Consider the following 13605-nt stretch of genomic DNA (forward strand, 5'->3'; position numbering starts at 1 on the left):
CCAGCCTTGTGTACATGTTCAGTTTGGTATTGCTGGTTATAGACGTTCATGGCAGCCTCGTCGGCCTACCCGATTATGTATATGAGCTTTTGGGTATGTTTACCCCTCATATGAGATAGACGTTATTGTTAGATGATTCAGAATATGATTTTGTCGGCCTTGATTGGTATTGTCAGCTTGCAGGTAGGCCTCGACCTAAGTTGAGGGTTACCCCTCCAGGGTTCACAGTTACAGAGTGTTACGTTCGGGCCGAGTATGGCACCGGGTGCCGGCCACGCCTCCCCAGGTTTGGGGCATGACAGTTCAAAACGAATTTGTGATATTGTTTTCCATTATACATTCTGTTGTCAGTTATTGATATATTGCACAGATTATTTGACTAGTGAGTATCATATGACTTGAACCTCGTCACTACTTTACCGAGAATAGTTTTGATACTTACTGAGTGCCGATTGTGATGTACTCATACTACACTTTTGCACCCAAATAACATATAAGACGAGTATATCAAGGCAAACAATGATCCAAGTAAGTAGATAGATGGTAACTAGCTAATGACCCCGGCAAACTCGAACAAAAATAAAGGAAACATTTGTAGGGACGTAGAGAGGCAAGCAAGGAATCTTTATGGCATATAACGAATAAAGAATGACGTAAAAGGTTTTGAGAAGCCTTAAACGGATAAAAGAGAGCCACACGGCCCAATCATCGCATACACTGAGATATTAGGAGAATAGTCTCATAAGACTAACTCCAGCACTTCTCTGCTTTGATTTCATTTCAATTGGGGAAATTTGAAGAATGCTAACAGTAGAACATGCCGCTGCCACCATCCGTTTCTCCGCTGTGAACTTCGACGCCACTTCCCGCCGTTTATCTCATTCCGTCAGCTTCTTCATACCTCGGTACTGCTTCTTCTTCCTTGCAGCTGCAGCACAGTGTTATCAATTAACTAAAGGCCTCAATTGATTTGAGAGTTTTGTTTGCAGGGATAAATTTGGAAGATTGGCGGACAATTATGCTGGTGGTGGAAGAAGAGCGTGCAAGGACAAAAATGGAGGAATTAAAGCAACTGCAAAGGATCATTTTAGCTCCGGTTCGGAGCCAGTAAAACAGAGTAGATCATATCATCCATCTGAGGACATTGGGGAGTTGGAACTAATGGAGAATGAGGATGCTCGACTCAAGCCAGCTGAATGTTCTAGGACAATTATTGAGGTTAACTGTTTTCTGCAAAACATACTTATTCGTGCAACACATTGTGTTTGATGATTTTATGAACACATTATTTCCTCTAATTTAACAAATTTAAGAAGATTATTCTACGACTTATTACTGAAGAGGAAAAGATATTTTGGGTCCATTAAGCAACTTGATTGTAATATAGAGAATTATACACTTAGAAGATATACAAAACTTTTGATACTTTTTATTTGTATGGATTTAAGTTATATATACACTAACATTTTAATGAACTTTTTACATCATCAGTTGCATACTATTTATTCTAGGTTATAAATCAAATCTTATTAAATAGACTACCTGTAATTACTTTTTAATGACCTGATTATGTAAAATATTTTTTACAACATAAGTGCATAGAACTTAAAACTCTATTTGTATTTGCATAACATTGGCATGAGATGAGTCTAAATGGAGTAATCTGGCAAGTGAGGATTCATATAGTCGATCTCAACTTGTTTGGAACTGAGGTAGAGTTGTTGTTATTGTATGAGCATATGCAAATAATACCCTTCGACATATAGAATTTACTGCTGACTCTGCAAAATGCTTTCCTGCCTTGTGCTTTTAGTCAATGTAGCTTTCAAGGATCTATTTGTCGTATGAAATGGACCCTTGCCAAATTCCTAAATGACAGGCATTGTCCACAGGCTCTCAGTCGCTTTCTGATAATTCTTGAGCAAAATATAATCTAGGCTGGTGGTCATTATGGCTGGTTGTCTATGGTTAGTGATGTTGCCTTTCTCACTTGATGTCTAGGGAAATAGCGAAGCGACACTCATGTTTTCAAGTGCAGTCAGTGATGTAATGCATGCGAACATTTTCTGGCCAGATTTGCCTTATACAACTGATGAACTCGGAAGTAAGATTCCCAGTTCTTTTTATTAGCATGTTTTGCTCAAGCTAATAATTTTCTTCTTTGTGGTTAGTGGCTTATCTACAATCCTCGAAGGTTTATGTGCTTTCCCTTTTTATCAGATGTCTACTTTCAAGTAAAGAATGACGAAGATGTTCTGAAAAATCCAACAGAAGAAGAAAGCGTTGTGGTAAGAAACAATTGAACTAAGAAGTTCAGTTAGTTTTCATTGTTAGGCGCTTATGTGTTTCTCCAAACAATGTATTATTTTGCTTTTCTTTGTTTTTTCGGCAAGTAACTTTGATATAGTAGCCACTACTGGATTCAAATGATTGTGCTTCATTTTGGGATAACCGTTTGCGGATCACTTAGCTACTTTCCTTTTTGTTGATGCTGATTAAGCATTTATTGTTCCCTAATCATGTCATGGTCATTTTCCCTCATTTTGATAAATAAAGAAAACAGGAATCATGATAACAACTCATGGTCTTCAATAGCCCAGATGTAATGTTTCACAAGTTTATCCATCATAAGAGACAAATTTTCAATATGGTATTATCTTGATTATGACTTTTATGATCATCTTCCTGTGGAAAGATTCTTGTGTTGCATTGGGTTATAACTCTATTGTGAAATCCAATTATCTTTTAAAAGCTCTTTCTTTCTGAGAGATATGGTAGAAGAGCTTAAAAAAATGTGAGGAACCTGCGCTATCATCTATCCACATAAGTCTGCTTTCCGTTAATTCTATGAAGATATACTAATGAAAAGTTAAACCTTATAAAAAAAACTAATGAAAAATAAAATAAAAAGAGCTCACAGATGGCAACTTCCACAGATATACTATTAGAAAACTACTTGGTTTTCTCTGAAGGCTTACTTAATTTCCAATAAAATGCAGCAAGTAATTATTGGCTTAGATACATCCGAAATGATGAGTGAGATGAAGTTATCAGGTCAATCTGTAACTGATTACCACATAGATGAATTTGATGACGAGGGCGTCGATATAGATGATTTAGATGACATTGATGAAGACGACGATGTTGATGATAATGATGATGACGATGATGATGAATCGGTATTACTCATTTTAAATAGTTTACTTTTCGAATATGACTGCTTTTCTATCTGTCATTGTCAGTTTATAAACTTGTTCACAGGATTGGGTTTCCATTCTTGATGATGAAGAAGATCACAATGGGGATCCTGACTTGGGGTATTGGGCTACGTTAGAGACAATGCGTTCCTCTCATCCAATAGACTTTGCCAAAGCAATTACTGAGGTAAATGTCCTGATAAATTGAATGCAACGAAGTTAAAAGTGTGAAAACTATCAATTTGACTTCCTATTCAGATCATGTTACATTTAGTTCTCTATATGTGTTGCATATAACTTTTTTATCTGCCATGGAGATTAAATCAAACATTTAATTTTGTGGTCTAATTTGCTGCTCAGGTTGTGACAGATGATCCTATCGATTTTATGGATCAGCCTCCAGCAGGTCTTGTTATTCAGGGCCTTCTAAGGACAGCATTCCTTGAAGAGCACGCTGCCATTCCAAAGCAGATATCTGAACATAAATCAAATGATGCTGGTATAGACCAAATAGAAAAAGTTGCAGAATATAAGCAAAACTGTAGTGTTCAAGTCAATGGCCACAAACATGAAAGTGGATCTTCGCAAGATGGCCCAAGTTGTCCAGAGGAATTGGAGAAGGACGAAACCCTTGGAAATGGAACTTCATTTTACAAGCTAGAGATGATTAAAATTCAGTTAATTTCTTCACATGGGCATCAAGTAAGTTTTGTAGGTTTATGAGGTTCCACCTTGAATTTGTTGGTCAGCATTACAATACTTTCCTTGCCTCAATCTGCATCCGTGGAGTGCAATTTATGTAACTATTGTGAATCATTTGTGTCATCCCAGTGCTTATCGTCATTAAGTACGGGAAATTTGGACTTGATAATCTCAGGAGGGTTACAGTCGGTGGCACAGGGGGCAGCTATAAGCGTGTGACACCTTATTTGTTAAGTCAAAAAAGAAAAATATTACGAGAAAAGAGCATACTATTATTTTGAACAAGTAGAAAAAGGGTACTCTTTTCATTTGTCCCTTTTCTATAAGGGGAAAAGTTCTGTCCTAAAATTGCTGTAGTTGTTACATGCATAGATGAAAGCTAGTTTGGAAATCTCTTCAAAATTTTGGTAGCCATATATAGGGGTGGCAAAATGGTTCAAAGAAAACAGTTAACCACCCATATTATCCACTAAAAAATGGGTTGGATAATGAACTTTTTAAAAACGGGTCAAATATGGATAAGAACCATATTATCCATTTAGAAAATGGATAACCAATGGATAACTAATAGGTCTAACTTTTATATTTGTAAAGCCTCAAATTGGGGGTTCCTCAAGTTAGGGTGACTAAGAATTCTCCCAAAAGTGATCATATGCAAGAAGTCATGGATAATATGGTTATCCATATTATCCGCGCCGGTTAACTCATTTTTTATCCGTATTAAATATGGGTCGGGTCGGATAATTTATCCGTTTTTTCATTACCCGTTTTTTTTACCCGAACCATATCCGACCCGACCCGTCCGTTTGCCACTCCTAGTCATGATAGATTTTGGATGACATGGTTATAACACTCTGAGATTTGGCTACCAAGCTGAACCCCGGGGAAAAGTTCCATGGGATGCTTTTCCGTCAGTGCTAATCAAGTAATCAACTACTCCATCCGTTTCAATTTATGTGAACTCATTTGACTGGGCACGGAGTTTAAGAAAAGAGAAGACTTTTGAACTTGTGGTGTAAAATGAGGCACATATATTTTGTGTGGCTATAAATCATTGTATAAAGGTAAATTGTTTCCATATAAGGAAAGGAGTCATTCTTTTTGGCACGGACCGAAAAGGAAATAGGTTCACATAAATTGAAACAGAGGGAGTATTATACATGAATGCAGTGACTCATTAGTCATTATCATCCACATTGTTTGTATTTCGCAAATGAGTGCTATATGTCATGCATGTAACTCACACTAGAATGTTCTTGATGTTTTAGAATGTGTAGGTGCATACGATCTATTTTCTTAATCTATCGAAAAGCTTAACAATTTTTGCAATTGCGAGATTCCTGTGATTCTACCCATCAGTACTCAGGTTAATCAATTTTATGTTTTCTAATGGTGGGCACAGATCTTAGTGGAGTTAGATGATTTTAGTCAAGCTAAACCTGATGCAATAGCGCACTCAGCTGCCAACATTATATCGCGGCTTAAAGCTGTAGGAGAAAACACCACACAGGCTCTCAGATCTCTCTGTTGGAGATGCAAGGGAATTCAAGTGGAGGTATGACCATTCTTAGTTCCCTGGATATTTTCTAGATGATTAGATTTTGTTTTTCTTCCTTTCTCTTCAGAAATATGATGCTTTACAACCCATCAAGTGGTTTGCCCTTTTAACAGCCAAATAAAGTGATATAAAAGCAAAACACGCAACTCTTCCTCCCCTTCTTTCCCCAAACCTCCTTTCCTCGGAATGAGATTGACTTGCATATGCAGGTATTTCCAAATATTGGAGCCATTTTTTTTAAATGATAGACAACTGATCCATTTTGTTACTTTCCTACATCATTTAAATGGAAACTAGTCTGCTGCTTTTGTGTGCCCCCAGCACGTACTTGATGCTATTATTGTGAACAAAATACTCTCTCTTACACGTGCGAGCAGACACACAATCTAGCCATCATTTAACTACTTGTTTTCTGATGTTTTATTGTTTATTCATTTGTTGTTATTTTTCTAATACGAGAACATAGTCCATACCCTTCTTGCGGTCTGTTTGATGCATTAACATGGAGCTGTAAGACTTGAACCACATCACTGTTTAGTGTGATGTCCCTGTCCCACTGGCTACTTCATCTTATATCTTTTTGCCATGTATGACAGGAAGTGGCTCTGATTGGTGTAGACAGCCTTGGTTTTGACCTGAGAGTTTGTTCTGGAGCACAAGTTCAGACACTGCGGTTTTCCTTTAAAAAGCAGGTATGATATTTATAATACTTGTGTTTTGTTTTTGAGATTCGAACTTCATTTCCAGTTTTGCTGCATATCTGCTGAGCTCAAATGAACTGTTGTCAATGTGGATTACCATGTCTTTGATACATACCTGACATGCAGGCTTAGTTTACGTGTAAAACCATAATGAATATTTATTATCGAGATCGAATGGAGAGAAGTGCTTCTGCTTATTTATCATATTTGCTATTTTAGACCACAAGCTTTTGGTTTTTGAGAATCACTTTGTGCTACTTCCAAGTTCCAAAACAGTAACTATTTCATTTTCCTGTAAAAGTAATAGAACATTCTATTTGCAGGCCTCCTCGGAGTATAGCGCTGAAAGACAATTAAATGATCTGCTGTATCCAAGGTTCCACCCTAAGTTGAAGAAGAAAGAAACTCACCAAGCTGAATCATGAAAAATTTAGACTCAAAAAGTCTACTGTATCTATAGATTTTGTTGTACTTTTGGCTCAAAATTGTATACAGAATGTAGAGACTCTTTCTTTACTATCATATTATTTATTCCGTGGAGGTCATAACTATCTCCCTTTATTATTGTTGTGACCTCCATATGTACTGCTAAATTCCAATTCTAATGGTTGTTCGCAATGGCAACATTATCATATCACAAACTTCAACAAGAAGTATATAATAACCACGGTGTCCAGGTAAAAACCTGTCCAAAGATTACATCTTTTGATATGGCTTGATAAACAACATTAAACTGCATGGCTATGTTATTGAAACCTAGAATAAGCACTTCAGAGAAAATAAATCCTTATCTTCTCTTATTATGATGTATATAGTCGCAGAGAATATATGAGAACAGAATTAAGTAACTCTCACTAACAACTTTTCATGTAAGTCTCATATGCCAATTGAGCAGTGAGAAGATCAACAACAGCAGAACCAACAGATTTAAACACAGTAATCTCCTCAGCAGTTGTTCTCCCGTTCTTTTCTCCCTTGATCAATTCCAACAAGTTCCCAGCAATCTCATCCCTTGTAATAACCCCTCTCTCAAATGCACCTACTAATTCCCCTGCCTCTACCAACGCAGCCTCGTTATCAACAAACACTTTCCCCCTCTTCAACGCTTCATCATCGCACTCTCTCATCGAATGCTTAAATGATCCAACCAAATCCAAATGCGCCCCTTCTTTAAGCTTCTCCCCCTTCACCAATGGCGTCTCCGAATTCGTTGCACAACTCACTATATCTCCCAACTCCACAACTTCCTCAAGACACCCATTACTCTCAAAACTCACCCCTTCAAATCCACCTTCACTTAGCAATTTTTCAATCACCCTTTTTGCCTTATCAGCAGTTCTGTTCCATACTATCACTTTCTTCAAATTTGGCCTAACTGTTAGATGTGCCTTGATCAAGTGTGGTGCTAAAGTACCAGCACCAATCATCAAAAGGGTTTCAGAATCTTGTCTTGATAAGAAGTTAGAAGCTAAAGCTGAGATGCAAGCAGTTCGGTAGACAGTGAGTTCAGTGGCATCCATAGTGGCTAAGGTTTGTCCAGTGATGGAATTAAAAAGAACATAACTTGCGTGAACCCCAGGTAAATTTTGGGTGGAATTGTTGGGGTGATAAGTGACTAGCTTGACACCAATATAGGGAAGTGAAGGGGAAAGAGACCAAGAAGGCATAAGGAGGAGAGAAGTGGAAGGGCTTGTTTGGTGGGCATGGCGAAGATGGGATTGAGTGGTGGAAGTGAAGGTGGGGAGGGAAAATTGAAGGTGGTCGATGAGGGATTTGTGAGAAAGGAGGGTTGGGAGAGCGGCGGAGGAGATGAAGACTGGTGGTGGTGTCATGGTGGTGGGTACAGTGGATTGGGATTTTCTTGTTTCTTTTTGGTGGCAATGGAATTGGGAATTTCAGGAGAAATGGACGACTCGGTAGTTGGGTTCCTTGGGATAGTACTTTATAATTGACTTGGGAATTTCATGGCAAGTACGGGAGTATTTAACAAAATGACCCAAATCAAATGGTTCCTTAAGGTTGGACTACTTACTCCTTCTTACTCACATTTTTAAGTCGCATTTGGCTCGACAAAACAGGAAATACTAAATTTAATTGAGGGATTTTTTTATTTTATTTTATTTAGATAGAACTAAAAATATTTTAATTTCATGGCAAGAAGCAACTGATGATCTTCTTGCAACAACAGAAGGTAATGTAATTACGTTCAATAAAGCTGGTCCGAGCAAAACCACGAAGCTCATCTATGCTCCTACAGGTCCGAGCACAAGCTATATTCATTAAGCGGAAGAGATCAGTCAAACAGTTGAGCCTCTAGTTTGATGCAACATTGCCTCAATTTCATCGCCATCCTCCATCTCCAGCTCATCTGGCTCGAAAACGACGATCATTAGACAAGAATGCGATCGAATTGCATTCACCGACTACCGGTCACAATATGCATTCATAAGCTTCTTTAGCTGGGTGCTTCTTTTAATCCTAAAGAAGACCTCATTCCATTATTGGCCTCTGACTTTTTTGAGATTGATATATAAAACTTGTGTTGGGTTTTTAAGGTGAATGAGAAAAGAGACTTTTTGAATTGTCTATCCGTCTTACCATTTCATTGCTTCTAAATTTAAAGGCTTGACCTTATTTTTCACACACTAAAAATTCCGAAATCTTTTCTCTCTTGTCTATATTATTTTTTCAAAACAAACGTAAGTGTCAAGTGTGATGTGTTATAACTTATGAGATGGTGATTGAAAGCCATAAATACTTAAACTAGATTATTGGGTGTTGTAGAGATTTTGTAATGAGTTAATTAGTGAAATTTGGTGGATGTGAGTTCATTGATGATTATAATGGTGCTAAAGAAGGCAATTAGTAATGAAAGGATATTGTATTATATCTTGTTGGTGGGAAGGAGGAAATGTTGGATGAAGAAACACTATTAATAGAGGTAGTTGAATGCTATGCACTCTATGTGTTTGATAAAATGCCAAAACGACAAAAAACCTGGAAAGTTTTACTAATATTGGTCCAATTGAATTATGTTGATGTAGATTGAAGTTGTAAGAGTAGTGGGCGGTTTTAGTAGCACTAAAGAGCTCCATCACGATATGTTGGCTAAACTACTCTCTTAGAATTGAATTCCATGATGTTCCTGTAAGTTTCAAGTATGGTTGTCTCAAGTTCCTTATTCTATGTTCTGAGATGTTCCCAATAAATTTGATTGTCCCGAATAAGCAAAGTGTCGAGAATTATGTATTCAAAACGTGTTCCGAATGTTCCTATCACATTATGTTATCCTTTAGGAATGTGTTCAAGAATGATATGTGTATTAAAATACTATGTCTTTGAGTCGTGTTTCAAATGAAGTTTATGATGCCAAATTGTGTGAGAAAATCTCAATATGCTTAAGACTCTTAATTGCTTATATGTGTACCTAAAGTCTTGATTGGAAATGTCTTATTGTTGATAATCTATAAAGATGGTTGGAAGTGAAATAAGTGAATTGGGGATATAAAGTGTGGCCAACGTGCCAAGAGTGAAAGTTATACTTGTGGCCAATGGTGCCAATGAAATGAGATGATGTGAGAAAGATTATGAAATGAGCTTTGATTCAACTGTTCCGAAATTGACTTCAAAAATAGAATTGCCTAAAAGCTTATGAACTCAAGTGACGCCCATATATGATTGTTTTAACAAATGCTATGCTTTGTAAGTAGTTTCGATGTGTTTTGCGTTCTTACATATTCGTGAGTTGAAATTGTGTATTGCCATTTTTTTTTAGGGAAAAGTAATTCAAGAATAAATAGTGTGTTACTTGTTTATGATTTTAACTTGTGTTTCGATTGCCAATCATTTTACTCAATTTCTTGGAAAGAAATTGTACGGCCCCGTAAATATTTTGCAAGGTAATTTATGTTTTCGTGGTGCCGAACTAGGATCAACTGAAAGAGGGGATTCATAAACATAAGACCATGGCCTTTTCTCTTGGCAGGGATGATGGTACACTAAGGTACCAAGGGAGACTATGTGTTCCAAACGTGGATGGTCTTCGGGGAAGAATCATGACCGAGGCTCATATTTTTAGGTATTCCGTGCACCCGAGCTGTATGAAAATATATCATGATCTTAAGGAAGTCTATTGGTGGAATGATATGAAGAGAAATGTAGCTGACTTTGTGGCGAGATATCCAAATTGTCAGCAAGTGAAGGCCGAACACCAAAGGCCCGGTGGGCTGGCACAAAATATAGAAATTCTAATGTGGAAGTGGGAAATGATTAATATGGACTTTGTGGTAGGACTACCTCGCACTCCTCGTAAGTTTGACTCGATTTGGGTGATTGTGGATCGACTCACGAAATTAACCCATTTTTTTGTGGTTAAGGCTATCGATACAGCGGAACAGTATGCTCAGTTGTATATCAAAGAAATAGTCAGGTTGCATGGCACTCCAGTTTCTATCATTTCTGATCGGGGGGCACAGTTCACGGCTAATTTTTGGATGAAATTTCAGCAAGGTTTTGGTACTCAGGTGAATCTCAGTACAATCTTTCACCCGCAGACGGACGAGCAGGCAGAGCGGACTATTCAGACGCTCGAGGATATGTTGCGCGCTTGTGTTCTAGACTTCAAAGGCAGCTGGGAATTTGCCTACAACAACAGTTATCATGTTAGCATTCAGATGGCACCGTTCGAGGCTTTTTATGGAAGGAGATGTAGATCTCCCATTGGGTGGTTTGAGATTGGGGAAGCAGAGTTGATAGGGCCAGATCTCATGCATCAGGCTATGGAAAAAGTTAAGATCATTAAGGAACGGTTGAAGACTGCTCAGAGTCGTCAGAAGTCCAATTCGGATGTTCGTCGTAAGGATTTAAAGTTCAAAGAAGATGATTGGGTATTCTTGAAGGTTTCCCCATGAAAGGTGTAGTGCGATTTGGTAAGAAAGAGAAATTGAGTCCGAGGTATGTCAGACCATACAGAATCATCCAGAGGATCGGTGAGGTGGTGTACAAGCTTGAGCTACCACCTGAGATGTCATTAGTGCACCCGATGTTTCATGTGTCTATGTTGAAGAAAGTAGTTGGAGACCCGACACTCATTGTTCCAGTTGAGACTATTGAGGTTAATGAGAAATTGACTTATGAAGAGATTCCAGTTTCTATTATTGATCGGCAAGTTCGAAAGTTGAGAAACAAAGAAATTGCCTCCGTGAAAGTGTTATGGCGAAACTAACAGGTTGAAGAGGCTACTTGGGAGGCCGAGGAAGAAATGAAAAAGACGTATACTTATTTGTTTGAATAGCCATGTATTTATAAAGTTGTGATCTATGAAAATTCTAAGAGTTACTTTCTATGAATTATGTATCATTTATACAGTTGATGTTAAGGGTGTTCCTTTTCTGGTAATATATTGCTTATGAGGCCATGGTTGGTGTTGTTCTTGTGTTATATTGTATCGTCGGTTATGTATATGTTGTTAGGATTGATTTCTGGAATTCTCTGGCAGGTGGATAGGCCCGGTTACAGGGAAGACTCTGGCATAAGTTTTGGAAATTTAGGGAGTTAACCAAATTTTGAAACTGCTGGTGTGTGTGAATTAATAGTTGGGCCACATTGAATGCTAATAGTGAACTTTGACCCTCATTCGAGGACGAATGATCCTAAGTGGGGGAGAATGTAAGGCCCCGTAAAAAATTTGCAAGATAATTTATGTTTTCGTGGTGCCGAACTAGGATCACGTGTTTGGGGATTGTATAAAAATTTTGCAAGGCTTGCTCGCCGCTGCTCGGACTTTTTGGGCTGAATAATGCACTGGGGAGTAAAGGAAAATTTTCGGCAAAAGAGGGCATTTCTGCGACCTACTATGCGGTCGCAGAATCACTCTGCGGACCGCATAATGGCCGCAGAGTGAAGCAGATGCGAGGCAGCTTGGAGGAAGATCTGCGGTGCATTATGCGACCACAGACCAGTTCTGCGGTGCATTATCCGACGCAGGACAGGTCTGCGGGCCGCATAACCACCGCAGACCCAGGCAGGCGACCCCTAGTTTTGGGCACCAAATTGTGCGGCCAATATGCAGATCACATATCCATTCTGCGGTCGCATATGCGACCGCATATCCTGTATTGGAGCTTCATTTTTGAGTTTTTAAAATCCGACCCTACTTCGATTAAATAGACGCAATGGACTATTTTTGAGCTAAAACCTGATGTTTTGAGAGTGAGAGAGTTCCCTAGAGTGGGAGAGTGATCTTCAACAAATTGTCCTTCAATTCTTGCTCAAATCTTTGAAGATTAACAAGGAAAACTCACTAGATCTTCATCCTAGAGGTAAGATTCTACACCCTAGCCCTTAATTTCGAAATTTATCTAAAAAAGGGTAATTTGCAAGACAATTCTTGGGTATGGGAATTGTTTATTTTGCATGAATGTGTTATCAAAGGGTGTAGGAAGATTGTGAGCTAAATATGGTAAAGAATGGGTTGTGAGATGATGGAATCCTCCATAAAAGGACATTGAAACCCTAATGCACACCTAGTGTTTGATAAAATCCTCAAATGAGCTAGAACCATGACCATTTTCCTAATTTTGGTTCAACTTGTTATATTTCTAAAATATATTGAAGTTGCTAAGAATTTCGAAATATTTTAGAGTTTAAGGAAGCTCCATTGAGGTATGTTGGCTAACTCTTCTTTAAGAATTAGAACCCCCAATATCCTTGTAAGCTCCAAGATATTTATTACAAATCGAGTATTCCGAATAAGTTTTGTGACAAAGATATATGTTCAATTCGTGTTTGAAATGCTCTCAACATATTGTATTATAAATTGAGGATGTATTCCAAACTATGGATTATGTATCTACATGTTATGATTCCAAGTCATGATTTATGTGGAAATTATTATGCCAAATTGTGTAGGGATTGTGATTGGGATTATACCTCCACCTGCATACATTAGGGTGAGGCGGCCATGCCGCTTTGTGTATGATTCTTGGTATTGTTGTTGCACCACCATCCACACACACACACACACACACGCATATATATATATATATATATATATATATATATATATATATATATATATATATATATATATATATATATTGGGGTGAGGCGGCATGGCCGCTTGAGTAGAGTTTTGGTATTGTGCTTACACCTCCACTTGCATACATTGGGGGTGAGGCGGCGGGGCCGCTTTGTGTGAAAATGGTTACAGAGGATCTGATATTAAATCCTATAAATGTTATTGCCAGCTCTTGATAAGCTTGCTTTGTATTAAATGGCTATCTATGCTATTCTATTGTCGCCCTAAATCATCATATTCATATTGTATTTCCGAATTCTTAAATTGGTGTTTGGTTTTCATACTAGTACTATTCGACATGTACTAACGTCCCTTTTGCCGGGGGCGCTGCATCTTTAATGGATGCAAGTGGTTCCACAGCGGAGGATA

At 38.0% G+C, this 13605-nt stretch overlaps 2 protein-coding genes across 2 annotated transcripts; one reads left to right on the plus strand and one right to left on the minus strand.

The window, feature by feature from the left end:
* Window positions 1-612: 612 nt before the first annotated feature.
* Window positions 613-6790, plus strand: LOC107774684 (uncharacterized protein At3g49140). Its single transcript, XM_016594305.2, has 10 exons — window positions 613-905; window positions 990-1218; window positions 2002-2104; window positions 2221-2288; window positions 3000-3179; window positions 3262-3384; window positions 3558-3899; window positions 5302-5454; window positions 6054-6149; window positions 6482-6790. Exons 1-10 carry the CDS (start codon window positions 802-804, stop codon window positions 6581-6583), a joined length of 1500 nt encoding a protein of 499 aa, XP_016449791.1. The 5' UTR covers window positions 613-801; the 3' UTR covers window positions 6584-6790.
* On the minus strand, window positions 6773-8113 carry LOC107774685 (protein SAR DEFICIENT 4-like). Its single transcript, XM_016594307.2, has one exon. The coding sequence runs from the start codon at window positions 7988-7990 to the stop codon at window positions 7013-7015; it is 978 nt and encodes a 325-aa protein (XP_016449793.1). The 5' UTR covers window positions 7991-8113; the 3' UTR covers window positions 6773-7012.
* Window positions 8114-13605: the final 5492 nt, after the last annotated feature.

Source organism: Nicotiana tabacum, chromosome 21 (genome assembly GCF_000715075.1).
Source record: "Nicotiana tabacum cultivar K326 chromosome 21, ASM71507v2, whole genome shotgun sequence".
NCBI classification, from domain to species: domain Eukaryota; kingdom Viridiplantae; phylum Streptophyta; class Magnoliopsida; order Solanales; family Solanaceae; genus Nicotiana; species Nicotiana tabacum.